Genomic DNA, 26,858 nt, shown 5'->3' with positions numbered 1-26,858 from the left:
CTGGAGAATATCTAACACCCAAGCCCTGCTTGCACGTTATGATAGGGCCCATTATGACACATTAGAGGCCATTCTACAACACTTGCCTGACCAATACAAGGAGGCAGGAGAGATGCTAATTCAGGAGGGTAAACTCATTACGAATGCATCCATCAAATGTGCACTAGATGTGGCAGACACAGCCTCCAGAGCTATCAATACAAGTGTGTTACTTAGACGCCATGCCTGGCTTAGAATTTCGGGGTTCAAACCCGACATCCAAACTACTATACTGAATCAAACAGTGAATCCTGACCATCTGTTTGGCCCTGAGGTGGATGCCTCCCTGGAAAAAATGAAAAAAGATACGGAAACTGCCAAGTCAATGGGGGCTTTACAAAGTCAGCAGTTTCGGAGTGGTTCCTTTCGCCGCTCAAATTCAAAAGGCACCTCAAGGGGACAGGCATCCCAGTCCACACAATATTACAAGGGTAACACCCAAGCCTCGTATAACAACAAGGGTAGAGGTGGTTACAGAGGCAATAATGTCAAGGGCAGGGGACGTGGAAACAATGGCTCCAGGTCCACCACCACCAACAAGCAGTGATGTCTTGTCACTGCCCCCCGACCACACAACACCGGTCGGGGGGAGACTCCAGCAGTTCCTGCCAGCGTGGAGGTCCATCACCACGGACAGGTGGGTGAGGTCTCTTATCCAGTACGGGTACTGTCTAGAGCTTACGTCCATTCCACCGGACATACCGCCAAGAAGCCGTCCTATGTCCGGCGAGCACTTGACCTTGTTGCAGCAAGAAGTTCTAGTCTTGCTGCAAAAAGGGGCGATAGAGCTCGTTCCATTGCAAGAGCGGGGAACAGGGGTTTACTCCCTGTATTTTTTGATCCCCAAAAAGGACGGATCCCTCAGACCGATCCTGGACCTCAGGCCCCTGAACTGGTACATCCTCTCGGAGCACTTCCATATGCTCACGTTGCAGCAGGTGCTTCCCCTGCTTCAACAGGGGGACTTCCTGGCTACGCTGGATCTGAAGGATGCCTATTTTCATATCCCCCTGCATCCTTCCCACAGGAAGTATCTCAGATTCACGATCTTAGACCAGCATTACCAGTTCAGAGTTCTGCCGTTCGGGGTCACCACGGCACCAAGGGTATTTACAAAATGCCTGGCGACTGTGGCGGCGCATCTCCGTCGCCAGCACGTCCACGTCTTTCCCTACCTGGACGACTGGCTCATTCAAGCAAGGACAGAACAGCAGTGCGTCGACCACGTGTCACGCACCATTCATCTCCTGCACGATCTGGGATTCTCTCTGAACTACCCAAAGTCCCATCTCCAGCCCGCCCACGTGCGACAGTATCTGGGCGCGACAATCGACACTCTGGCAGCCACTGCGCAGCCGAATTCAGTGAGAATCGCCAGTATCCAGGTGCTAATCCAACGATTCAGACCCCAACACTCGCTTCCAGCGAGGGTGTTCATGCAGTTGATAGGCATGATGGCCTCCTGCATCTCCATTGTCCCGCACGCGAGACTACATATGCGTCCGCTTCAGGAGTGCCTAGCATGTCAGTGGACTCAGGCTCATGGGCAACTGACAGACCTAGTGTTGGTGAGCGGTCGGGCATACAACTCTCTGCATTGGTGGAATCCACAAAACCTTTGCAAGGGCCGACCATTCCAAGAGCCTGTCCCACAGATTATCCTGACGACGGACGCCTCTCTCCAGGGATGGGGAGCGCATGTACTCCATTACACTGTGCAAGGACTATGGACACTACAGCAACGGAAGATGCACATCAATGTGTTGGAACTGATGGCAATCTTCATGGCCTTAAAGGCGTTCAAAGTACATCTGTGCAACAAAGTCGTGTTGATCCGGACGGACAACATGACAGCCATGTACTACATTCTGAAACAGGGAGGCACACACTCTCCACAGCTGTCTCATCTGGCTCAGAGCATGTGGAAGTGGGCCATTCAGAGGAACATCTTCCTCATGGCAGAGCATCTCCCGGGCAAGGACAATCAAATGGCGGATCTGCTCAGCAGGCACAGCCATCAGATGCACGAGTGGGAGATACATCCATCAGTACTCCAACCGTACTTCCAAAGGTGGGGTCATTCAGAGATAGACCTATTCGCCACAAAGGAGAACGCAAAATGCCAAAGCTTCGCCGCCAGGTTCCCACACCCGCAATCACAGGGCAATGCGATGTGGATGAACTGGTCAGGCAGATTTGCGTACGCTTTTCCACCAGCACCTCTGATACCGCTGGTGGCACGCAAGCTCAGGCAGCACTCGATGACGCTCATCCTGGTTGCTCCAACGTGGGCTCGCCAACCATGGTACACCACGTTTCTGGAACTCTCCGTGGTACCGCATCAAAGGCTTCATCTCACCCCCAGCCTTCTGACGCAGAGCCATGGCGACATTCAGCACCCAGATCCGCAACAGCTCAACCTGGCGATCTGGCTCCTGAAGTCCTAGAGTTTGGCTACCTCAATCTTCCTCCCGATTGCATGGACATCATTCGGGAGGCAAGGAAGCCCACTACTAGAGCTTGTTATGCGGCTAAATGGAAACGGTTTGTCATCTACTGTGCTAACCACAATATTGACCCGCTAGATGCTTCCATTCAAAACATCATCTGTTACCTTTTTCACCTGTATCGATGCAATCTAGCGTACTCTTCCATCCGCATTCACCTGTCTGCTATGGCAGCATACCTCCAGAATAGGCAGCACCTGTCACTCTTTAAGGTTCCTGCTATCAAGGCCTTTCTGGAAGGACTCAAAAGGGTCATTCCACCAAGGACCCCACCAGCTCCAGAATGGAACCTCAATGTGGTTCTTACTAGGCTGATGGGTCCTCCCTTTGAGCCACTGCACTCTTGTGAGCTCCAGTTTCTAACTTGGAAGGTTGCGTTCTTAGTAGCAATTACATCGCTACGGAGGGTTAGCGAACTGCAGGCGCTCACCATCCAAGAACCCTTCTTCCAAGTACATGCTAACAGGGTGGTGCTCCGCACTAACCCTAAATTCCTACCAAAAGTGGTATCACAATTCCACATAAACTAGACAATTGAATTGCCGGTGTTTTTCCAAAACCCAGAGACGCTGGCGGAGCGCATGCTCCACACCCTTGATGTGAAAAGGGCCTTGATGTACTATGTAGACAGAACGAAAGATTTCCGCAAAACCAAACAACTTTTTGTTGCTTTTGCCACACACCACAAGGGAAACGCTATCTCCAAAGCGGGGATTGCTAGATGGATAGTAAAGTGCATTCAGATCTGTTACGCTAAAGCTAAGCGCACTCTCACTATCCCACCGAGGGCCCACTCCACCAGGAAGTTGGGGGCCTCTATGGCTTTCCTAGGTAACATTCCCTTAGAAGATATCTGTAGAGCAGCCACATGGTCTACCACACATACTTTCACTTAGCACTACTGTGTAGACGTGCATTCCAAACAGCAGGCAGCTGTTGGTCAGGCTGTTCTAAAAACGCTTTTTCAGACTGCTGCAGCTGGCACGGGCGGCCGCCGATAATGGAGGGACTGCTATGTATTCTATGCACAGATATGAATTCAGCAGCCCACATGCCTCGAACTGCAAATGCTACTTACCAGTATGCATCTGTTCTTGGCATGTAGGGCTGCTGACATTCATATCGCCCACCCTCCTCCCCGGCGCCTGTAGCAGCTGCAGTATTCATTCATATATACACATATGCTCATAGCATGGTCATCACTCACATTCTTCACTCCATGTCTGCCAATGGCTAAAAACAATCTGGGGATGGAGGCGATGCCCATGCGCACTGTAGTCCAGGGGAGGAGCCACCTATCTCGTGATACTTCGAAGACTCTTCCAGGACAACAATGTGCAATCATCCGGACCCAACACTAGGTGGCGATCTATGCACAGATATGAATGTCAGCAGCCCTACATGCCAAGAACAGATGCATACTGGTAAGTAGCATTTGCATTGTATAGCGCGCTAATCACCCGTGAGGGTATCCAGGCGCTAGGTGGGTAGGTATTGGTCTCCCTGGGGATTATGCGAAATGTCTGTTCTTCGGCTTCTTGCAGAACTCTAAAAGTGATGTGGGGGCATGGATGGACTCTGTGAGGTCATTCCATGCTTTGGGGGAATGTATGAGAAGGCGCAAACTCCTGCTCTGCTTCTGTAGTTTGTGTGCCAGTGAGAGCCCTGCTGGGTGGAAATGTGTGGACGGTTGGTGGAAGTGAATGCAGCTGGGCGGGGCACTCTTCTATGCATGTGAGGGAGCCAGTGTAATGTGGGTGCAGTGTGGTAGGTTGAAAATTAATGTGAATTTGTATTTTGTCTCTGATTAAAACGCAAGCAAGAATTAGATCTCTTCCTGGCTATGTTTTTTGGGTAAGAAATGGGTCAGAATTGCAATCTGTTTACTCTGGCTATGTCTCCTTACATTTTTTCCATACAAAGTTATTCTGTTTACCATGATCTCCAGTCTTGGCACCAGTTAGTCGCGCTTATTATTTCTGAGTAGGCAATGCTAGACCTCCTTGGACATTTATAGCTTTCTCTCCAGCCACCGCTCATGGAATTACCACCAGCTGTGAATGTGGTCGCTTTTGCACCGTGTTTAGTTTGGCGATTAAAATATTCTTGTGCGCTTAGTTTCCTGATGATTGCTGGGAAATTACATGGGGAGTTTCAATTCCCATTTATGTCTTTTCTGCATCCTTCCTTCGATGAGTCCTTTTCCCAAAGAACAAGCACTCCTACAACTTTCCTTGTCTCCTGGATTATTGTCCATAATGTGGTAACTGACAACAGCCTTCTTCGTTGTTTTGTGGCGGGTTTGTACACACTACACTGTGGCCCTACTTCTCTCACTCACGTCTCTTGTCTGACCAATATGTAGACACAATTTTATTGAAATAACATTACATAGACCTTTGCACCCAGACTTAAGACTTTTATGTAACTAATTGTTTTCTAAACGAATTCATTCATTTTAATGTATTGGTAAGAGTTCCTATTTTCTTTAGTTCAAATAACTTTAATTGAAAGAATATGAAAATGTTTTAACAATGTATTAGTGTTATGGTTCCCTTTTAGGTCTGCACTGTATGGGTGTCCCGGTGCACACCTTCTTTGTTTCCAATTTGGCGTTTTAATCATTTTTGTTATCTTCTGTTGCGTGCTTCCCCGAAAAACGCGGACAGCCCAGCCACGCTATTAGAATATAACGCACTGAAAGGAGGAGTGATTCCACTCCTCGCCGGGTGCACTGCTTTGAATGTTCTAGGCATCGCAAAATATGCCACACAATAAGTCTTTTGTTTTCTTCTTCTTTATTTTAATCACAATAATCCACATCTTGTTTCATTCTTCTTACTTTTACATCTTTTCGCTCTGACACAAGCGGGAACGCTTACAGTTTAACTTATGGAATGATGGTAAACAAGAACGGGGGAATGTGCATTAAGTAATGTAATATCAGTATGTGATAAGAGGCGCATATAGGAATGTGTAATTTGGAGGAGGGAGAAGGGTAGATAGATGGCGTGGAAGGTTTTGGGACACATGGGGAGCATATAAAAAAGGTGGAAAGGCATGGAATGGAGTAGAGGTATTCAGGGTAATGTGTAGCAGCAGGCTACGTTCACTAGCGGGAAAACGTTAGTTTATGAAACAGTTCAGTGTTGATATTCATGTCATTAGAACTTAAGATGCAATGTCACCGCATGTAACATAGAGTTAATTATGTATTTTGCATTTTTAGATAACCCCTGACGAAGGGCCAAATATAAAGGCCCGAAATGCATTGGGTATATGAATTTTATGGACATGAACAAAACTTACATGTGCTATCGTGGCGCAGAAGAAGGCTTGGATTAGCATTTCTGCCTCATTTAGAATAAAGTTAAACTGTAAGCGTTCCCGCTTGTGACAGAGCGAAAAGATGTAAAAGTAAGAAGAATGAAACAAGATGTGGATTATTGTGATTAAAATAAAGAAGAAGAAAACAAAAGACTTATTGTGTGGCATATTTTGCGATGCCTAGAACATTCAAAGCAGTGCACCCGGCGAGGAGTGGAATCACTCCTCCTTTCAGTCCCTTTTAGGTCTGCCACAGCTCATATGATGGAAAGAAAAAAAAGAGGCGACAGAAAATAGCTTTATTTTTATTTATTTATTTCTTTCGATTTATATAGCGCGTTATAACCCAGGGGTCTCTAAGCGCTTGTCCGATAAGCACCGCAGGAATCCTGAAAAGACCCTCCCCAGAAATTTATAGCCCACCCCAGGCCTTCTGGAAAAGAACAGTCTTCAACCTCTTCCGAAAGGACAGCAAATTAGGTTCTTTACGCAAATCCGCCGATAGACTATTCCAAGCTGCTGGGAGGGTGTTCGAGATGGCACGACCGCCCACTGTCGCCAGTCTAAAACGTGGTTGTGTGAGAAGAGTTGCCTCAGCAGATCTTAGCACCCTAGCCGGTTTATATGGAATCAGGCGGGTCTTAATGTATCTTGGTGCCTTACCATAAAGAGATTTGTGTGCAATACATAACCCTTTGAAGAGCACCCTCTGCCTTACTGGGAGCCAATGTAGCTCACGCATAAGTGGGGACACATGCGTGCTCCTGGGTTTCTTATGAATGAGCCTGGCGGCATCATTCATCACCATCTGAAGTTTATCCAGGAGTTTTTGGGGTAATCCTAAATAAAGCGAGTTGCCGTAGTCCAATCTTGCTAGAATCATTACGGAAACCGCCCGTCTCAAGGTGGAATAGGACAGTAGTGGCGCAATTTTTCTAAGTTGACGGAGCAGGCCAACACAAGTTCCTACCACCGTGGTAACTTGTTTCCGCATGGAAAGTTTGTCATCCACATGGATGCCTAGGCTTTTTACTGCCACTGCCGGCTCCGGGGGCGGTCCAAGTTCCCTAGGCCAGAATCCATCATGCCATGGATTGCCAGCGATGGTAATAGGTAGAACCTCCGTCTTGTCCGGGTTAATTTTTAGGGAGTTCAGCGACATCCAATTAGCTGTGTGCTTCAAAATGGTTTGCAGATTTGCTGACGCCCCAGGAGCATTATCCATTTGGATAATGATTTGGGTGTCGTCAGCATAGTTGTATACCTGACAATCCATTTGATTCAGGAGTGCAATCAATGGTTGGAGATATATATTGAATAACAGGGGCGACAAAGCCGACCCCTGCGGCACTCCACAGGAGATTGGTGTTGCAGTAGAGAGCAATTCTCCCAGCTGAACTCTTTGTGTCCTCCCTTGTAGGAAAGAAGCAAACCAGGCGTGGGCTGTGCCCTGGATGTCGAAATCCCTCATCCGCGACAAAAGTTGTTTGTGACAAACGGTGTCAAACGCCGCGGAGAGGTCTACCAGCACCAGGGCACCGGGTATCTTCTTGTCTGCCCTATTCCGGAGCTCATCCATGATAGACAGCATGACCAGTTCCGTGCTGTGATTTGCACGGAACCCCGATTGATTTGGTTCCAACAAACCGTTCCTTTCTAGATGGCCAGAGAGGTCGGCCAAAACATGCTGTTCCAGCACTTTGGCCAGGAAAGGGATCTGGGAAATAGGCCTAAAATTTTTTAGGCATTTCACGTCTGCCCCAGTCTTTTTTAGCAGAGGGATCAACCTTGCCTCCTTAAAGGCAGTAGGAACCTTGCCTAATGCTAAGGATGAGTTCAAAAGAGTCAGAACCTCCTCTTCTATTCCTGGCATAGCCAGTTTGAAGACATCAGGGGGACAAGGATCAGCCTGGGAGCCAGACTTAACTCTCCCAATAAGCAGGGACAGTTCCTCTTTCGTAATGGGAGGAAGAAAGTCCAGAGGTCTGTCCACCAGCTTTTTAGCCGATGTAGTCAGTGGGGGGCAAGCATGCATGGGAGTGCAAGCAATTTCCGAAATAAGATCTTTAATTTTGCTAGTGAAGAAGTTCTGAAATCTCTGACAGTCCTCTAAAGTGAACTCCGGTCTTTGTTCTTTTACTTTCTTGAGTTCATTTAGGACTCGAAAGATTTCCTTTTGCGGATCTATAGCTGTGGTGATCCTTTCCTCATAGAAGTCCGCCTTCCTAGCTATTATTGCCCGCTTATAGTTCGCTAATTCTAGCATGTAGAGACTTCTCGCCTTAGTATCGTAGGCTCTGCGCCAAGCTCTCTCCGTCTTGCGTAAAGCTCTCTTTTTCTCCCTTAAAGAGTCGTTGTACCAAGGGGACCTCCGGCCTCTATTTACTAGATTGACCCTGCGTGCTGGCGCCACATAGTCGACCGCCCTTCGAAGTCTCTCCTCTAGATTACTACAGAGAGCGTCAGGATTTCCATCTAGACGGTTCTGAGATGAATTCGCTAACAGATGTGCCACCATTTTTTCTCCATTGATGTTCTTCCACTTCCTCACCAGCCTCTGGCCTTCTGCCGGTTTCGTTTTATGTAAGTTCATCAGGAGATCTCCCTTCAATAAGTGGTGATCCGACCAGACACACGGTTGTGAGATCGCCGCTCCCTGTACCGGAATTGACGTCCATACTAAATCAAGCGTGTGACCTTTCACATGTGTCGGCCCCTTTACTTGTTGGGTTAAACCTAGCGAGGATAATGCCTCATCAATGTGGCCAGCCTGCCCTTCTCTTGGGGTAATTTCCCAATGATAATTGAAGTCTCCCAGGATGACCAAATTATCAAACCTCGAGCGCATATCCTGCACAAGTTTCAAGAATAGGTCCGGGAACTCCGGCATGGCCCAAGGAGGACGGTAAACTACCAGGACAGTTAAACAATCTGTCCCCAGTCTAAGTTTAACACCCAGAACCTCCGCCCCGCCTATATCTTCGGCCAAGATTATTTCTCCACGCATACGATCAGCAAAGAAGAGTGCCACCCCTCCGCCTCTTTTCTCTCCCGCTCTATTGCAATGTAGGACCGAGAAGCTTGCCGGTAGGGCAGCCACAAGATCCGGTAGCGAGGAATCCTCCAACCACGTCTCCGTGATCCCCAACACATCGAAATCCCCGTCCTCCAACAATGAGAACACTTCTCCACTATGTTTCTGGAGAGAGCGGGTGTTTAACAGCCCATAGTGCAGAACCCCCGCTTTATGAGTATGAGACCAGCCAAGATCTTTCTCCTGGGCCTTCCAAAGTCCTAAATGTCGAAGCGCCGCCTCGCTCCCCTCCTCAAGGGGTGAGCGTAGCAAGTTAATTTCCAGAAGCTCACCTCTTTCATATATAATGCGCGAACCAGGGGTTCTGGCCCCGGGTCCCGTCTGGTCCTGGATGGGCATAGATGGGCTCGCCTCTGGCGAGCCTCCGGCGTGCCCCCGGCGCGCCCGCTGCGCGCATACGCTGCGCGCTAGCATAGTGGCAGGTTTAAATGGCCTCCTGTGGGCCTATCACGTCAGCCAGCAGCTAGACTGCTACCCAAGATGTCTGCCGCAACCGGCACTACCTCACCCAAGATGTCCCCCTCGCAGGTAGAAGCAGCTAAAGGCCCGCTATAGCAGCGGTGAGTATTTCCAAATTTTAGGTGCAAGCAATGTCCTAACAAACCCCGTTACCCTCCCAGATAGCGCGGCGAAATTATAGCAAAGTAAAACGGCTGAGAGCCACGAGCGTTTAAAATGGGTAAATTATAAATTAATAAGCGCGACCCAATAGCGCTAATCACGCGTTTAAGCACTTTTAAAATTAGCAAGTATCCTTCAGGACTGCAGCGCTTACCTTTCAGGGAGAGCGCCCAGGCCAATCTGTCTTAAATGGCCTCCTGTGGGCCTATCACGTCAGCCAGCAGCTAGACTGCTACCCAAGATGTCTGCCGCAACCGGCACTACCTCACCCAAGATGTCCCCCTCGCAGGTAGAAGCAGCTAAAGGCCCGCTATAGCAGCGGTGAGTATTTCCAAATTTTAGGTGCAAGCAATGTCCTAACAAACCCCGTTACCCTCCCAGATAGCGCGGCGAAATTATAGCAAAGTAAAACGGCTGAGAGCCACGAGCGTTTAAAATGGGTAAATTATAAATGAATAAGCGCGACCCAATAGCGCTAATCACGCGTTTAAGCACTTTTAAAATTAGCAAGTATCCTTCAGGACTGCAGCGCTTACCTTTCAGGGAGAGCGCCCAGGCCAATCTGTCTTAAATGGCCTCCTGTGGGCCTATCACGTCAGCCAGCAGCTAGACTGCTACCCAAGATGTCTGCCGCAACCGGCACTACCTCACCCAAGATGTCCCCCTCGCAGGTAGAAGCAGCTAAAGGCCCGCTATAGCAGCGGTGAGTATTTCCAAATTTTAGGTGCAAGCAATGTCCTAACAAACCCCGTTACCCTCCCAGATAGCGCGGCGAAATTATAGCAAAGTAAAACGGCTGAGAGCCACGAGCGTTTAAAATGGGTAAATTATAAATTAATAAGCGCGACCCAATAGCGCTAATCACGCGTTTAAGCACTTTTAAAATTAGCAAATATCCTTCAGGACTGCAGCGCTTACCTTTCAGCTTTCATTGTAGATTTGAGCAGTTCTGCATCTTACATTACGTTTTTCATTGGCGAGAGGACTGAAAGCAGTCCCTCTCTGGGTTCACCCTACAAAGCTTCCCTGACTCAAATGCTGCCCATAAATCTTCCCATCACAACTGTGTCCATTTGTGGCTGCTGAGACCAGCAGTCTTGCATTACCAACAGTAACAGTCACTTCAAGTTCCCAAAAATAAATTGTATAGCGCACTACTCACCCAGAGGGTCTCAAGGCGCTTCAGGGAGGGTGGTGATTTACTTATCGAATATCCAGGTTTTTAGTTGCTTTCTGAAAGAGAGGTGGTTCTGAGTGAGGCGGAGGTGGGTGGGGAGAGAATTCCAGGTTTTAGCCGCTAAGTAGGAGCAGGATCTTCCCCCCATGGTGGATCATGGTGGAACTTCGAAGACATCACCTCCATATCCATCACATACTATTAGCGACACGCTGCCAAGAGTACTTGGAGAGAAGCATTCTTACTGCGCCCTCACTCCATTGTAATGCAACCAGTCTCAGAATTACCTTCAGCAAAACTAGTGGTGTCACACTGGCAGCTTTATCACCCCCGTCCGCACCCAAGAACTAGAATCTGAACATGTCTGACAACACTCCCAACCCTCACAGAGTACCACCAACATCAGTATCTCTTGCTTGGGACTAAAGGGGCCTCTTCATTGAGGTGCTGAGTGTGTGTGTGTGTGTGTGTGTGTGTGTGTGTGTGTGTGTGTGCAAGTTAGCGACTGTAAGAGTGAGTGCAGGGGTTGCTGAATAGAGGCATGACCTCACGGATGAGTTACAGGGTTCATGGATGAGTGATTGGATGTGTGACTAGATGAAAGGATCCAGTCACTTTCAGCTAATAAATCCGGTCAGGGCTTCTTGACCTTCTTGTGCTTTCATTAGTTTAAGTCTCATGTTATTGTGTTTACAGAACTGTAATTCTTGCTATTATATATTGCTAAATTTTCTCTTTTAATCATTCTTGCATTTTTATGGATATATTGTTTATCCGAATAAAGTTTATGAACTGAACTAATTAGTATAAGTACTTAAAATGTTTTAGGCTTAAGGGTTTTCTTTTTGTAGTTTAATTTAAAGTAAATTCATATGAATATGCCATTTTGTTAAGTTTAGATATGCCTGTTCTAAATGTAATCAATGTCCTTAATATTATAATTTGCTATTTATTTTTCTTAGGGTTTTGAGTTGAGTATAAGTGGCTCTTTATTTCCATTTAAGTTAATGTTTTTATTAATATATTAAATATGTAACATTTGATAATCTGTTTTTCAATTTGCTAATAACATGAAATATGCAACATCTTTTGGTGTTGGTGTTCGTGTAGAACAGATGAGTTTGAAAGTAAGGGGCATTTTGATTTGTGTCGCTTGTGATAGTGATGATCATTTTCATTTGAGGAATATGAAGTTGGTTCAATACTGAGACGAAGCAGCGGTTTTATGGAAACGCTGATACAGTAATGGTAATGAATGTAAATGTAAATGTAAATGTAGTACACTTGTAAAGCGCACAGCTGCCCCCGCAACGGGGCGTCCCGGCGCTGTGGAATCCTTCCTGGCTCTCCCTGTGGGATGCCCCTCCTGGGCACCACCAAGGTGAAGCCAGGCATCCCAGTGTTGTTGGGGCCGTTGTGGAGATTAAGCAAGCTATTGCCCAGAGTTGCAGCGTGGGACCCATGATTAGAGTAGGCGCTGACGCGAGAATTACCGAGTCCGTGGACATTGAGCCCAAGACCCTGCCGCGTCGGGAATTGAACCCTGGTCCCGGGCCTGATCTCTGCGTCAGAGTCTGCCACTTCTAACCAGTGAGCCACACTTCTCCACATGGTGGTCAAAATAATAACATGTTACTGGATGCAGGCAACCCCAGCTCCTGCAGCCAAGATCTTCATTGAGATGAGATGCACACATGGTCCCCAGACCCCAAACATTGCACTGCTCAACGTGAGCTGCACTGAGCCCCATTCTATGCAGGCTTTTAGGCACCATATACATGAAATGCTGTAAACTTTCCTTCCTCATATATGTTGAACCATTGTAAAGCAGACACTTTCTGTGCAATAAGGACAAGAACTGGCATTTTTATAATTCAGCATATTAGTGCATGTTACCGTGTACAGATGCTGCTCATTTCTTGTATTTTTGTTTACTAACGATAAAATGCTTGTCTGTTTTTAGGATTTACAGATTTTTGAACACCAGTGGACCTTATTCTTCTCCAATTTTGAAGTTGAAATTCCCTTTATTTTGGAGCTGTCAGAATCTCAGGCTGGAGAGGTGCAGTGCATCCTTTTTCTTTTAAGTAAAGCGAACATAACATTTAACTGTAAACATCCAAGATGAAGTGCAACTTTTTGCTTATTGTTACTGATTACTTTGCGTTTTAAAACCAAGTTCACAATTTAAAATTATTTGCAAATGTTAGTGAATGTATGTTGTTTGTTGTGACACGTTATGAAAGCAAGAATCATTCCAAATTTTCCCAAAGTGGAATAAGCTGTGAATTTCCTGTCAATTCTTAGCAGTTTGTACTTTTGAGCAGATTGCTGCAGTAGCAGGTCTGAACATCAAAGTGTGGATAATGGATCTTCTGTCAGTGTTTGAGAATAAATGTAAATGTTTTTGAAAGATTCCAGAAGAAGATTTCCCGAGGAGATCAGCGAGTAAAGTGAAAAAAAGAGTTCAGCAAAAAGCCTGAATTACCATTTTTAGACTGGTCCTTTGTAAGGTTCTTTCTTAGGATATTCCATTTAGGAGGTATCTGGGGTTTATTTGGCATATGTTTCATTCTTTGTTGTTAAGGCGCAGCATGTTCTCATTCATTCATGTGCTTAACATATGTATTCCTATTTTAAATTTCCGACAAGACAGCAGCTACATTTGAAGACATTTCTTTAATGCTTATAGAAAAAGAAGACAGTACCTCAGTTGGTATTCTACAGCATTGACATTTGTACAGTATTCTTTTGTATACATCACACGCATTGAAAGTGGCCCTGCGTTACCACCCTTTCCACCCCTCTTTTAAGTGTCATATTGTCCCCTCCCACCTCCTGCATTACAGTGGCAATAACTCATTCGCTTCCACAAATTGCGGTCCTATCAGTGTAGCACAGGGGAGAGGGGGTATTTGGGTGTACGAGGTTGTGTGTGTGTGGGGGGGAATGTGGGGCGACGACAATCCATTCACCACTCCTCAGCCCATCTGTACATTCGGGCAGGTCCTCTCTAGGTCCTCATTGTCAGTAATCACTGCATTGCGCTGAATGCATTTTAATCTGCTTTTAACTACTTTTTAACCGTTTTAAAAAAAGCGTTTGAAACTGTAACTGTGTAGTTTTGCTATGAGCATTTTTCATGAGCATACTTCTCAACTCTCCTAGTGTGAGAGAACCTTTTAAATAGATTGTGTTTTCGCAGGGTAACGTGGATACAGTGTAAAGGCAACCTGAGCAACCATAGAGTAGGAGCCCAGGACCATAAAGACGCTAATTGAGGGCAGCGCTCTAGTTGTTAGCTGACTACCATGAATGTCAGCTGGGAAATGGGCTTGCCTAAGGCAAGTCCATCTGCGCCTGTCAGCGACTGAATGGGGCCAGGACCCCTGAATCAACTTCTTTTGCTGACACCTCTGAAGATCAAATTAGCAGACTCATTTCCATCACCAAGTCTGGATCTCCTCTGGACCCATGCCCTCCCTCAGTGATGGCTAATTTAAGTGAGGTGATTTCCTACCCACTCATGGAAATCTGCAACACTGCCTTTCAACCGTGGAAGGAGGCAGTGATTAAGCCTCTTCTGAAGAAGCCCTCCCTGGATCCCTCCGCCCCGGTCAGCTATAGACCAATTGCCTGTCTTCCCTTCCCGGCCAAAATTTGCGAAGCTCTGATGAATATACAGCTCTCAGAGTTCGTCGACACGTACCAACTCTTAGACGAAACGCAGTTTGGCTTTAGGAAGGGACACGGGACGGAGACCGCTTTAATAAAAGCTTCTGATGAAATCAGAACCATCATGGATCAGGGAGGAACGGCCATCTTAATTCTTCTGGATCTATCCGCTGCATTTGACACGGTCGACCATGCTATTTTGGTCGACTGTGTCACAGCTCTGGGGATTGACGGTTCGGCTAGAGACCTTATTTCATCTTTTCTCGCCGACCGCACCCAGACAGTCAAGTTGGGTAATTTCTACTCTCCCGTCTCTGCACTACCATGTGGAGTACCACAGGGCTCCTCGCTAAGTCCCACGTTATTCAACATCTACGTAGCGGACTTAGCGAGGGTAATAAAGGCCTATGTGGTGCGATTAACTTCCTACGCAGACGATACCCAACTGGTGCTGGCGATCCACAAGAACGGCACAGCAGTGGCAGCCAATTTTCAGGAAGCAATGATTGCTGTCAGTACGTGGATGTCCTCCAACTGCCTAAGGCTCAACTCGGATAAAACCGAGGTTATGACCTTTGGCAACCTCGCCCCAGAATGGTCTTCCATCTGGTGGCCCAAACAACTGGGCTCCCCACCTGTCCCAGTGGTAAAAGCGAGGAACTTGGGAGTCATCTTCGATAGCAAACTAACTTTCAACCTTCATGTTAACAAGGTTGTCTCCTCTGCCTTCTTCACGCTAAAGAAAATAAAGAAATTGCTGCCTTATCTCCCCTCTTCTGCCGGGAAGACTTTAGTTACCACTCTGGTATTCTCCAAAATGGATTATGGAAATGCCCTCTTCCTCAACACCCAGAAATCTGTGCTGTCAAAGCTACAGTCGGTACAGAATGCGGCTGCCAGAACTCTTTTAAACATCCCTCGCCGCCAGCCTACTACCCTTGCCATCCGCCAGCTTCATTGGCTTAGAGTAGAGAGCCGTATTAAGTTCAAGGCCCTCTGCATTGCCTACAAGGCAGTGCATGGCACAGGACCCAAATTTCTGACTGAGGCACTCCAGCTGTACACCCCCAAAAGACTGTTGAGATCAGCCAACACTTGCCTTCTTCCTGTACCTCGCACTAGAACGGCAACTTGGGGAGACCGTCGCTTTTTAGTGGCCACACCAAAACTCTGGAACCTTCTTCCATTAAATATCAAAAATGCCCCCAACGTGATGAGCTTCCGGAGGCTCGTAAAGACATGGCTGTTTGACCAGTGAACTCTATTATTATGGTCCTGCTAGCTCACACATGCGCCGAGACACCCCAGGGTATTTGTTTGCGCAATAAAAATCTCAAAAATAAATAAATAAAATAAATAAAAAGAAGGTGAATTTTTCCTTCTAAGCTTACTCTTGCTGCGGAACCAAATCTCTTTCCCCATTCTTCCCACCACTTGGCCTTAAAGTTGGGGAACGTCACTGTTCCCTTTGTAACTTTGCACTGGATGGGATGGAGGATAAAAAGTCATAATTGAAAACCCTTGCATGGAACATTGGTCTAATCAATTGTCGATCCCTCCCATGTCACAGGTATGAGCTCTCCACACTAATGGCGGACGAATAGTTCGATGTCCTGTTTCTAACTGAGACTTGGCTAGATGACTGCTCTACACCGGATATCAATCAGGCGCTCCCCCCGGATACTATATCTGAAGGAGACATCGCTCACAGAAAAAGGGTGGAGGTATTGCCATCATTTTAAAAGACATTTTGTGGGGATTTTAGTGTATCGCCTCCCTGGCCTATGTACAGGGTGTGTGGAACCACTGCCGCAGATAGTGGCACCTCCCACCATTGAAAAAGCAAATTTTACTCTTGACTCGATTAAGCTTTCCATCCAGATCCGGTCGTTGACGCGGGCCGTTGTGCCTTTTTGACGCCACGTGGACCTACTGTCGATGGAAAGGAGCCCGTTTAAAAGGTGCCCACAATGCCACTCCAAGTTCCCGCATATTGACAAGCATTCAGTATGCAACAAGTGCCTTTTTCCAGACCATAAGGAAGAAACCTGCCCGGCCTGCGCCCAGTTTCGATTGAAGAAAACCATACAGAATCGACGGGCCGCTAGGCAAGAGATGCAGCAACAGGCACCGGAACCGGACAACATCTTTGACAATGAGCAGGAACTTCCAGAAGCTCAAGACTCGGACCTAGAGATCGTCACCGTCGAGGACTACTCTGACTCCGATGACGAGATCCCACCGGGGCAAATCGTGTGTACACTGCCCCCGACACCAATTGCCCCGGTCGAGGCATCGCCAAAAGGCCTTAGCCAAGATCAAAAGAAACATTCAGCAACCCCGCCATCCGGCTCGGCTCCGAAACCTAAGCCTTCAGAGACCCCAGGGCCAAGTACCGCAATCCCGAAGAAGGTTCCAGAACCTAAGAAGGTTGTTGACCCGAGACCCGTCGACCCGAACAAAAGCGTACAGCCCAAAAGCGTCGACCCGAATAAAAACGTCGACCCGAAAAAGGCCACGCAGCCTAAAGGCGTCGACCAAAAGAACACAGTCGAACCAAAAAAGGCCGTCGAGCCGAAGGGCGTCGACCCCAAACAGGTCGTCGAAACCAGAAAGGACACTAAGCAACCAAAAGGCGCCGACACCAAAAGAGACGTCGAGCCAAAAAGGCAAGCTGCGCCAAAGGTCGCCGAACCAAAGAAGGTCGCCGACAGAAAGGGGTGCCGTCCCGAAGCCTACAATCCGCCCGTAAAAGGCTAGTGACCCAAAGACAAGTGCTCCGAAAACACCAGTCAATCCAAAAAAGACCATCGACTCGGTAAAGGACAGCCAACCAAAGAAACTTGTCCAGCACAAAAAAAGTGTCGAACCAAAGGACACAGTCGACCCAAAAACACGCCCGGCCCTAAAAAAGGGCCCGAGCTGAAGAAAAGCACTAAGGCACCGAGAATCATCGAGGCTGAAGGTGGTATCGACCCATAGGAGTCACCACCAAGAACAATGGAGGAAGAACTCTTCCATCCTGACCCAGCAGACGACCAGGCAAGAATATACATTAATCCTGAGACTGGAAAAGTCACAATCTTACGCAGGAAAAAGAGGCCACTAGACAATGATTCTTTCCCCTATTCCATTAAAAAAGAAGGACTTTGGGACCTCTCCATCTAGACCCTTCATTCCCTTCTATCCTATTATGCCTACTACTCCTTTTGCTCCTTACTCTCCTTCTCAACATGGGGGTGATGAGGGTAACACTGGGGAGGATCCTCGAGCTAATTATGAATATCCACAGGATCCTGAGCCACAAAATGTGCCATGGGAGGAGCCAACTGACCGTTACAACACCCATCCCATCCCTGATGTCTCCTCCTATCCAACTAAGCCTTCACCCACTGATGACACCATTGTATTCAACCAATTAATAGACCGGGCAGCACTATACCACAATATAGATATGCACAATGACCCTGTTGAAGAAGACTTCTTATTTCACACCTTCCCAACATCAGAAAAAAGTGTCAGAACACTTCCCATGCTGAAGGGAGTGCTAAAACATGCACCTGACATTTTTAAAGATACAGCTAGGGCACGGGTAATCAATCCCAGGATTGAAAAAAATATAGGGCAGCCCCAACAGACCCTACCTACATCAGAGGGCAGTTACCATTAGACTCACTAGTGGTAGCTAATGCACGCAAAAGGCCAACTCAGACAACGGGGGAAGCGCCTCCCCCTGATAAGGAATCCAGGATTAGAAGCCTCAGGTAAAAGGGTAGCAGCACAAGCCTCCAATTCATGGAGCATAGCCAACACACAAGCCCTGCTGGCTCGTTATGACAGGGCGCATTATGATCAGCTTGAAAGCCTAATGCAACATTTACCTGAGCCTTTTAAAGCTCAAGCTGATGACCTCATACAGGAGGAAAAGTTCATCAGAAACGCCTCCATCAAATGCGCGCTTGATGCAGCAGACACCGCAGCCAGGTCTATTAACACCAGTGGTCTATTAAGGCGACATGCAGGCTGCGTATTTCGGGCATTAAGAACGAAGTGCAGTCCACTATTCTTAATCAGCCAGTTAACCAAGACTTCCCCTTTGGCCCTGCTGTAGACATCATTTTAGGTAAAATGAAAAAGGACACAGAAACCGCAAAGTCAATGGGAGCATTGCAGTTTCAGCAACATAGAAGTTCCTTTCGACGCTCCTCATACAGGGCAGCTACACGAGGCAACACTTCCCAGACGTCATCATCATACAAAGGCAACACACAAAGTTCCTTTACCAAAAACTCCAACAGAGGAGGTTATAGAGGAAACAATAATAAGGGAAGGGGACGTGGAGGCAATAACACCAGAGCCTACTCTGCCACAAAACAGTGACTTCATCACGCTACCTCCAGAGCACCTAACACCGGTCGGAGGCAGACTCCAACAATTCCTACCTGTCTGGAACGCAATTACCACGGACAGGTGGGTCAGACAAATTATCCAGTATGGTTAATGCCTGGAACTCACTTCTACCCCACCAAACATACCACCCAGGCACCGTCCTATGTCCAAAGAACACATCACCCTGCTACAACAAGAGGTGAAATGCATGCTGGAAAAGGGGGCCATAGAGCCAGTTCCTTTCCAACATCAAGGGACATGAGTATACTCCCTATACTTCCTTATTCCCAAGAAAGGCGGTTCCCTCAGACCAATATTGGACCTCAGACCTCTAAATCAATACATTTTGTCAGAGCACTTCCACATGATCACACTACAGCAAGTGCTCCCATTACTGCAGGAAGGAGACTTCCTAGCAACATTGGACCTCAAGGATGCGTATTTTCACATACCCATCCATCCAGCTCACAGAAAATATCTCAGGTTCACAATAGAAGGTCAACACTACCAGTTCAAGGTTCTCCCCTTCGGGGTAACCACAGCTCAGAGAGTGTTTAAAAAATGCTTAGCGACAGTAGCAGCACACCTCAGGAGGCAACACATCCACGTGTTCCCGTATCTGGACGACTGGCTAATACAAGCAAAATCGTACCAACAGTGTGCAGAACACATGTCCCAAACCCTTCAGCTGCTACACAGCCTAGGTTTCTCAATAAACTACCCAAAATCGCATCTGCAGCCTTCCCACATACAACAATATCTGGGAGCCACGATAAATACATCACTGGCAAAGGCATACCCAAACAGAGCAAGGATAGACAGCATGCAGATGCTCATTCAGAAATTTCAGCCACAACACTCTCTGCCAGCTCGAGTCTTCATGCAACTCATAGGCATGATGGCATCCTGCATATTCATAGTCCCCCATGCCAGACTTCAAATGCGCCCATTACAAGAATGCCTAGCACGGCAATGGAACCAGGCTCAAGGGCAACTAAAAGACCTAGTGTTGGACAGTCGCACTCACTACTCTCTGCAGTGGTGGAACCCACAAAACCTTTCCAAGGGGCGACTGTTCCAAGAGCCAGTTCCACAACTAGTACTAACAGCGGACGCATCACTGACCGGCTGGGGAGCCCACCTCCTTCACTACACAGTTCAAGGGCTCTGGACAAACAAACAAAAGAAACTGCATATCAACCAACTAGAGTTGCTAGCGATATTCCTAGCCCTAAAAGCATTCCAAAAGTACTTGTGCAGCAAGACCGTGTTGATCCGGATGGACAACATGACCGCAATGTACTACATCCAGAAACAGGGAGGAACACACTCTCCACAGCTGTCCCACCTGGCACAAAGCATATGGAAGTGGGCAATTCCAAAAGACATCTTTCTCCTAGCAGAACACCTTCCAGGGAAAGACAATCAAAAAGCAGACCTGCTCAGCAGGCACAGCCAACAACTGCACAAATGGGAGATTCACCCCAAAGTTCTCCAACCATTCTTCCAAAAGTGGGGTCATCCACAAATAGACCTGTTTGCCACAAAAGAAAACTCGAAAGTCCAGTACTTTACCGCCAGGTTCCCACATCCATTGTCACAGGGCAATGCGATATGGATGAACTGGTCAGGCAGATTTGCGTACGCTTTTCTCCCAGCACCGTTGATTCCGCTGGTGGCACGCAAACTGCGGCAACAGTCACTCATGCTAATCTTGTTGCTCCCACATGGGCGAGACAGCCATGGTACACAACCTTCCTGGAGCTTTCAGTAGTTCCTCATCAAAGGCTGCGCCTCGCACCCCGTCTTCTAACTCAGAACCATGGAGAAATCAGGCATTCGGATACCTTAATTTGCCTCCTGACTGCATGAACATTATCAAAGAGGCTAGACGACCAACTACGAGAGCATGCTATGCAGCAAAATGGAAAAGATTTGTTATTTACTGTAACAATAACCAAAGCAACCTATTAGATGCCTCCATACAAAACATTGTATGTTACCTACTGCATCTTCAAAGATGCAACTTAGCATACTCTTCAATAAGACTACACCTAGCTGCTATAGCAGCATACCTTCAAAACAGGCAACACCGGCAATCAAGGCTTTTACGGAAGGTCTTAAAAGGGTGATCCCTCCAAGACACGTTCCTTCCCCAGTCTGGAATCTAAATATAGTACTTACCAGACTTATGGGACCTCCCTTCGAACCTCTACACTCATGCAAACTGCAATTCTTAACGTGGAAGGTAGCTTTTTGGTTGCCATTACCTCAGACGAGTTAGCGAATTACAAGCACTAACTATTCAAGAACCTTTCATGCAAGTACATGCTAACAGGGTAGTTCTTAGAACAAACCCAAAATTCATGCCGAAAGTAGTATCAAATTTCCATAATAATCAATCTATAGAACTGCTAGTGTTCTTCCAAAATCCACAGTCAGTAGCCGAGAGAGCCCTACACACACTAGATGTAAAGAGAGCTCTACTTTACTATGTGGACAGAACAAAATCATTTAGAAAAACTAAGCAACTACTTGTTGGTTTTGCACCACAACATAAAGGGAATCCAATATCAAAGTCAGGAATAGCCAGATGGATAGTTAAATGCATTCAGATATGCTATCAAAAGGCTAAACGCACTTTAACTGTCCCCCCCAAGAGCACACTCTACAAGAAAAATGGGGGCATCCCTGGCTTTCCTAGGAAATATTCCTCTTGAAGACATATGTAAGGCAGCCACATGGTCTACCATACACACTTTCACAAAACACTACTGTGTAGGCGTGCAAGCAAAGCAGCAAGCTGCTGTAGGCCAAGCTGTTCTCAAAACTCTATTTCAAACTGCTGCAGCTGGCACAGAAAACCACTGCTAGAGGAGATACTGCTATACAGTCTATGCACAGATATGAATTCAGCAGCCCACATGCCTCGAACGGAATATGCTACTTACCAGTATGCATCTGTTCTTGGCATGTAGGGCTGCTGACATTCATATCGCCCGCCCTCCTCCCCGGTGCCTGTTGCAGCTGCAGCATTATCTTTTGCATGCCCATCTCTATCTTTACTATCTCCATCTCTGCCACAATGGCGAAAAACAATCTGAGGATGGAGAAGTTGCCCATGCGCACTGTAGTCCAGGGGAGGAGTCACCTATCTCGTGATACTTCGAAGAATCTTCCAGGACAACAAGGTGCAATCATCCGGACCCAACACTAGGCGGCGATCTATGCACAAGATATGAATGTTAGCGGCCCTACATGCCAAGAACAGATGCATACTGGTAAGTAGCATATTCCATCTCCATTTACTACAGTAGGCTGGCCGGACATTCTAGGGACCCCGCCATTCCCCTCACCCCCCCCCCCCCCCCGCCTCCCTTCCCCTCCCACCCCATAACAAGTTTAGGAATAGGGTTGGATAGCTCCCTTTCAAAGGAAGCACAAGGAAAAAAACGGACATGTACATGCTGAGAACTTAAGCAAAATTATGGACTTCTTCAGAAGAATCTTAGTCCAGGCACTTGTTCTGTCACTGTTGGGCTACAGGAACTCCTTGTATCTGGGCTCACTCAATTCAGTGTTCAGGAAACTGCAAGTGGTCCAAAAATGCCACAGCCAGACAATCCTAGTTACAGAAATGCTCATCAGCCAAAGAGGCCTTGATCTTTTTGCTTTGGTTACCAGTGGAGGAGAGTCTAAAATCCAAGACATTTAGCATAACTCACATGGCAATAAATCACAGGGCACCTAATATGCTTAGGTCTCTTCTTACTTCCTACACCCCCAATAGGACTTTAAGGTCCTCTAATACAGGTCTTCTGAAGGTCCCTTGCATTCTGAAGTCCAGATGGGGTGGAAGGTCCTTCTCTTATATATCCCCCAAATTGTGGAATTCAATGCCTATTGGCTTGTGAACAGAGCCCAGTGAACCCAAATTTAGAAAGCTCCTCAAAACTTGGCTCTATGCCAACAAGTTTCTCTACGCATTAATAGGCTAGAATAATGCTTACTTTCTCAGCGCTGGGAGGCCTATGGGTAGCTTCGCGCTATACAAATCCACATAAGATCAGTATAGCCAGTTAGTTTACTGATCATATCTGCCCTCCCATCAAAGTCACCCTCCACTCTCTCATCAGTTCTATTGGCTTTCAAACATAACTCTTCCGTGTTTATTTGGTTAAGAGCTAGATTTTTAGGTTAATCTCTCAACATTCCTGACCTACTCCCATAGAGATGGTTGTCGTGACCAGTTTACCGACCACTGTTCCTGCTATCATTAGAACCTTCTTGGTGTGGTGTTTAGCGCTTACAGGGATGAGTGGGGCAGGGGTCACTATAGGACACGAAGCCTTTGGGCTCAGGCTGGTCTTGTACTACTTAAGTTCCTTTTGTATGTATTGAGTAGTCTGATGCCATTCCAGCAGACCCACGACAGTTCAGAAGGTTTTTGCAGTTCAGAGTGTCAAAGACTGGACTGCTAACACTGAGAAGGACTAAGGAAGCGTTTAAAGCTAATCAGGGCAAAAGGAACACGAGTGACCGAGTTTATTACAATTGTATTTGTGTGATGGATGTCACCCAGATTGAAGCGGGTTCAGGTGCGGAGAGCACTATAGCTGGGTTATGTCTGTACATTGCAATATTTTGTTAGGAATGGTAATCTGGTACCAAGAATTGGAGGACATTTGTACTCAAGCCATGCTCTCAACATACTCGTTTCCATTCTCACTTATTTGCCCATGGATTCTGTTTTCCCAGTGACTTTTGAGTATAAGCTCTATTTATCGTAACCAGATAGGTTTCTGTGAAATATATTTTACAGTGGTGTTTCTACTCGTTTTTTATGAAACTGTTTTAAAAAGAACGATACATATTATACTCGTAAAACTGCCAGGTGGTCATTTCTGCTCTCTGGAAATCATCCTAACTCTGTTTGGCTGCAGCAGTGACAGGGAGGCAGTTGTGGAGTGATACATGCCTGATCCTCGAAGTGTAATGATCTCTGTGCCACCCTCTCTTGGCGGTGCAGACTGGTATCTTTATCCATCCTCGCTCCTTCGAAGCCAACCGCACCCAGGAGGATCAGAGGGTGGTTCCTGGTATCCTTTAATTAGGCGGGGCACAATCAGACCCGTTTTCTCACTTGAGGTGCGATAATGAGCAAGACATGAAACACTTTGTCAACGCTTTGAAAACACATCGGTTGAGTTTGCCATCAAGCCTTAACTCGAATTAAAGTCCGCCCCTTCCCCACCCAGCACGTGCTATGTTTGTACTGAGCAAATCTTTCTTTACTGCTTGTTATCTGTCTGCATAGACACGCACTTACCAATCGGACATTGTGCGGGGCTGTAGCAGGAGACTGGAGAAATTAAATGAATTTTGAATTGTTGTTTTTGTTGTTGTTGTTTTTTTTGTTGTATTATCAGCTTCTTACAAAAGGACACAGTGGCCTTGTGATACAGGACTACTTGTCCGCTGCATCACTTCATCCATATTCAGTCTGAGCATTCTTTGGAGAAACCTATGTGTTTAAATTGTATATTAACAATGCACGGTGGAGTAGCACATTTAGGCATCTCTCCCACATGGCTAGTACCTCATATCATGCACAGTGACGCTGCGTTTACAGGGCAAGCTGTCCGTTCATTAATATGTTTCATCTGACATGGAGGTAGCTGCCACTGCGGACTCCACGTTTGATGTTACTGGAGTGTTGGATACTGAAGCCTGGGGTCCTCGGGTCGTGGTGTCTGATGTGGTAGAAGATCATACATACATTATCATTGCAAGATATCAACTCCTTCACAGTCCTTAATTGTTGGCACCGGCTCTTGACCAAAGCGCTATTGGAACTTATTTGTTGTCAGAGCTTGGCATGTGTTTCACAAACCCCATGAGAGGTAACTGTGGATAGGGCTATCGGGCCACCCTTCCAAGCACCGTCGAGCAAACCTCTCCCCAGGCGGACGTGAACTTTGAACAAGTCCATGGTCACTGCCTGAAACATGCCTCCTGCAATCAGCAACAAACACGTTTCATATCCGCAGGGCTTCAGTTGAACTGGCATGTGACGCAGGCTATGCCAGCGTTTTTAATGTAAGGATCTATGTTTAGCATTCTTTGAAACTCCTTTAGCCCAGACCCAGCTGCTAACCATGCGTAGCTGGTACGGTCAGGGGACACCTCTCTTTTAGGATTTCCTCATAAACACATGAGCCTCTCGATGAGTACTTGTAGCCAGCTATTTGAGGACCCGGAATCCCGGCAGCCCCACTGGCTCTGCAAAATTCGGACTAATGCTCCCCGGACTCTAACGTAGGTAGAGCTGTCTAAGGAGGTGGTGTTCTAGAACCTTGCAGTATATAAGTGACTATACTTTACTGTATAGATATCTTACATAGTCCTAGGCCAGCCAGCCGAAGCTTAGCCGTGGGCTCTATCTCAGAGGAAGGCAAGGATTCGTTCCTAGTGAGAGTTCAGATGAATGACCTGCGCTCCTGCCAAGCGCCAGCCTGCTGACGCCAGGTCTCATTTGTGCAAACCTCTGCATAGCGATCGCCTGTACTGTCTTTAGAGAGCACTATGCCAGCATCCCTATCAATTTCGAAGTGTGGTCAAGGTGGCACTGGGTGGAGTTAGAAATATGTAAATTCTGCCTGGGAAGTAGAATTGTAGATCTCAAGGTCAGGCACTGAGTAGGCCTTCAATTCGCATTGCATTGTCAACAATATCCGAGTACCCTCTGCTTCCTCCTTGCCCACACTAATCTGCAGTGTGCAATCTTCCAAACAGAGCCTTTATAAAGGGGTATAGGTATTTTGGTAGAAAGATGAAGGAAACAAAAATGAAAAGGACCCTCTTAAGTGCAGTCCCTCCTGCCATCGAAAGATGTAATGCAATCCAACGATCGACGGACTCTCTGGAGCTTGTGTATCCCGGGTTCAACCACAGAATCGCATCTGTCTTGCGGTGGATCAGCACCTCACACTACTGCCCTGATTTGCTGTTCCAGTTCTGGAGGTGTTTAACCTCGAATAGGGCTGTCTGGGACGTCAAGAGGAATAAATCTGATAGCCCACTGAACCTGATAAACTTACAGATGTTCTGAGCTAGGTTGTGCTCTGTCTTGCACACATACACTCGAAAAGCAGCTGTTAATAGAGGAGAATCCTATTCCTCAGGTGTATGAGTGGTGCTCCCTGAGAATACAGGCCAATGGATATAGCGCAAAGACAAATATTAAGTGCAACGGAGGGGACAGTGTGGGGTTCCTTCCTGATGTGACTCTCTAGGCTACTGAGAAGGGGAACAAAAGTTATTCATCTTTACAGGAGTACTTGGATCGGAGTACAATAGAGAGCGACCACCTATCATGCCCTCACCTGGTCTGTACCTACCCAGCACTGGGAACAGAAATGTGCTCTCCGGTCATTCACTTTCTCAGCGTTGAGAGATTGAGTAATTGCACTGAGATCCGGTAGCACCTGTTGTCGGAGAGCAAACATGGTATGCCAATAATGAGCCGGCGACTGGCCAGGCGCACCACCAGTCCTGACATGTATGGAAGAATTCGGACTGCTATAACCTTCCCCGAAACGTTAGCATCCGTAACCATGAATGAAAATGGCTTACAGGAGGCGGACTGTGAGGCCGGTTCTCCAGGCGTAAGCAAAGGTACTAATGACAGCCTCAAGTAGAGACGTACCTTCTCAAATATGGACAGCAGGTGGGGGGCTAGTAGCTTTCCTCCCCCCTTATAAAAACTTCACTATCTGGTACAAACCATTGGGCCTTGATTGCATTGCCTCCAGTATTTGTTACTAAGTTTGGCTTTGTCAGTGGCTCCCCTTCTGCATTGCCTAGACAGCCCAATGTGATCCTGTCATGGTAAGACAGCTGTCAATTTCAGTAACCCACTTGATCCATCTTCTATAAAATGTCGAGAAGGCTCCACTGGAGCTCCCTCCAACCACACCTGATGCCCATCGATCGTGAATGAACTGAGCTATGCTACTCATATGTTTGA

The 26,858-nt window shown here is 47.0% G+C and overlaps 1 protein-coding gene across 1 annotated transcript in view; it reads left to right on the top strand.

Annotated features, from left to right (window-relative positions):
• The window catches only part of DNAAF9 (dynein axonemal assembly factor 9), an 816,325-nt gene that overhangs the window by 303,639 nt on the left and 485,828 nt on the right, over positions 1-26,858 (top strand). The window contains exon 8 of the mRNA XM_086964303.1: positions 12,729-12,827. Coding sequence (XP_086820429.1) covers positions 12,729-12,827 — 99 coding nt within the window. The remainder of the gene's footprint in view (positions 1-12,728; positions 12,828-26,858) is intronic.

This window comes from Lissotriton vulgaris, chromosome 3_2 (genome assembly GCF_964263255.1).
Source record: "Lissotriton vulgaris chromosome 3_2, aLisVul1.2, whole genome shotgun sequence".
NCBI lineage: Eukaryota > Metazoa > Chordata > Amphibia > Caudata > Salamandridae > Lissotriton > Lissotriton vulgaris.
Note: the sequence above shows the minus strand (reverse complement) of the source record. Positions and strands in the feature narration are given on the sequence as shown.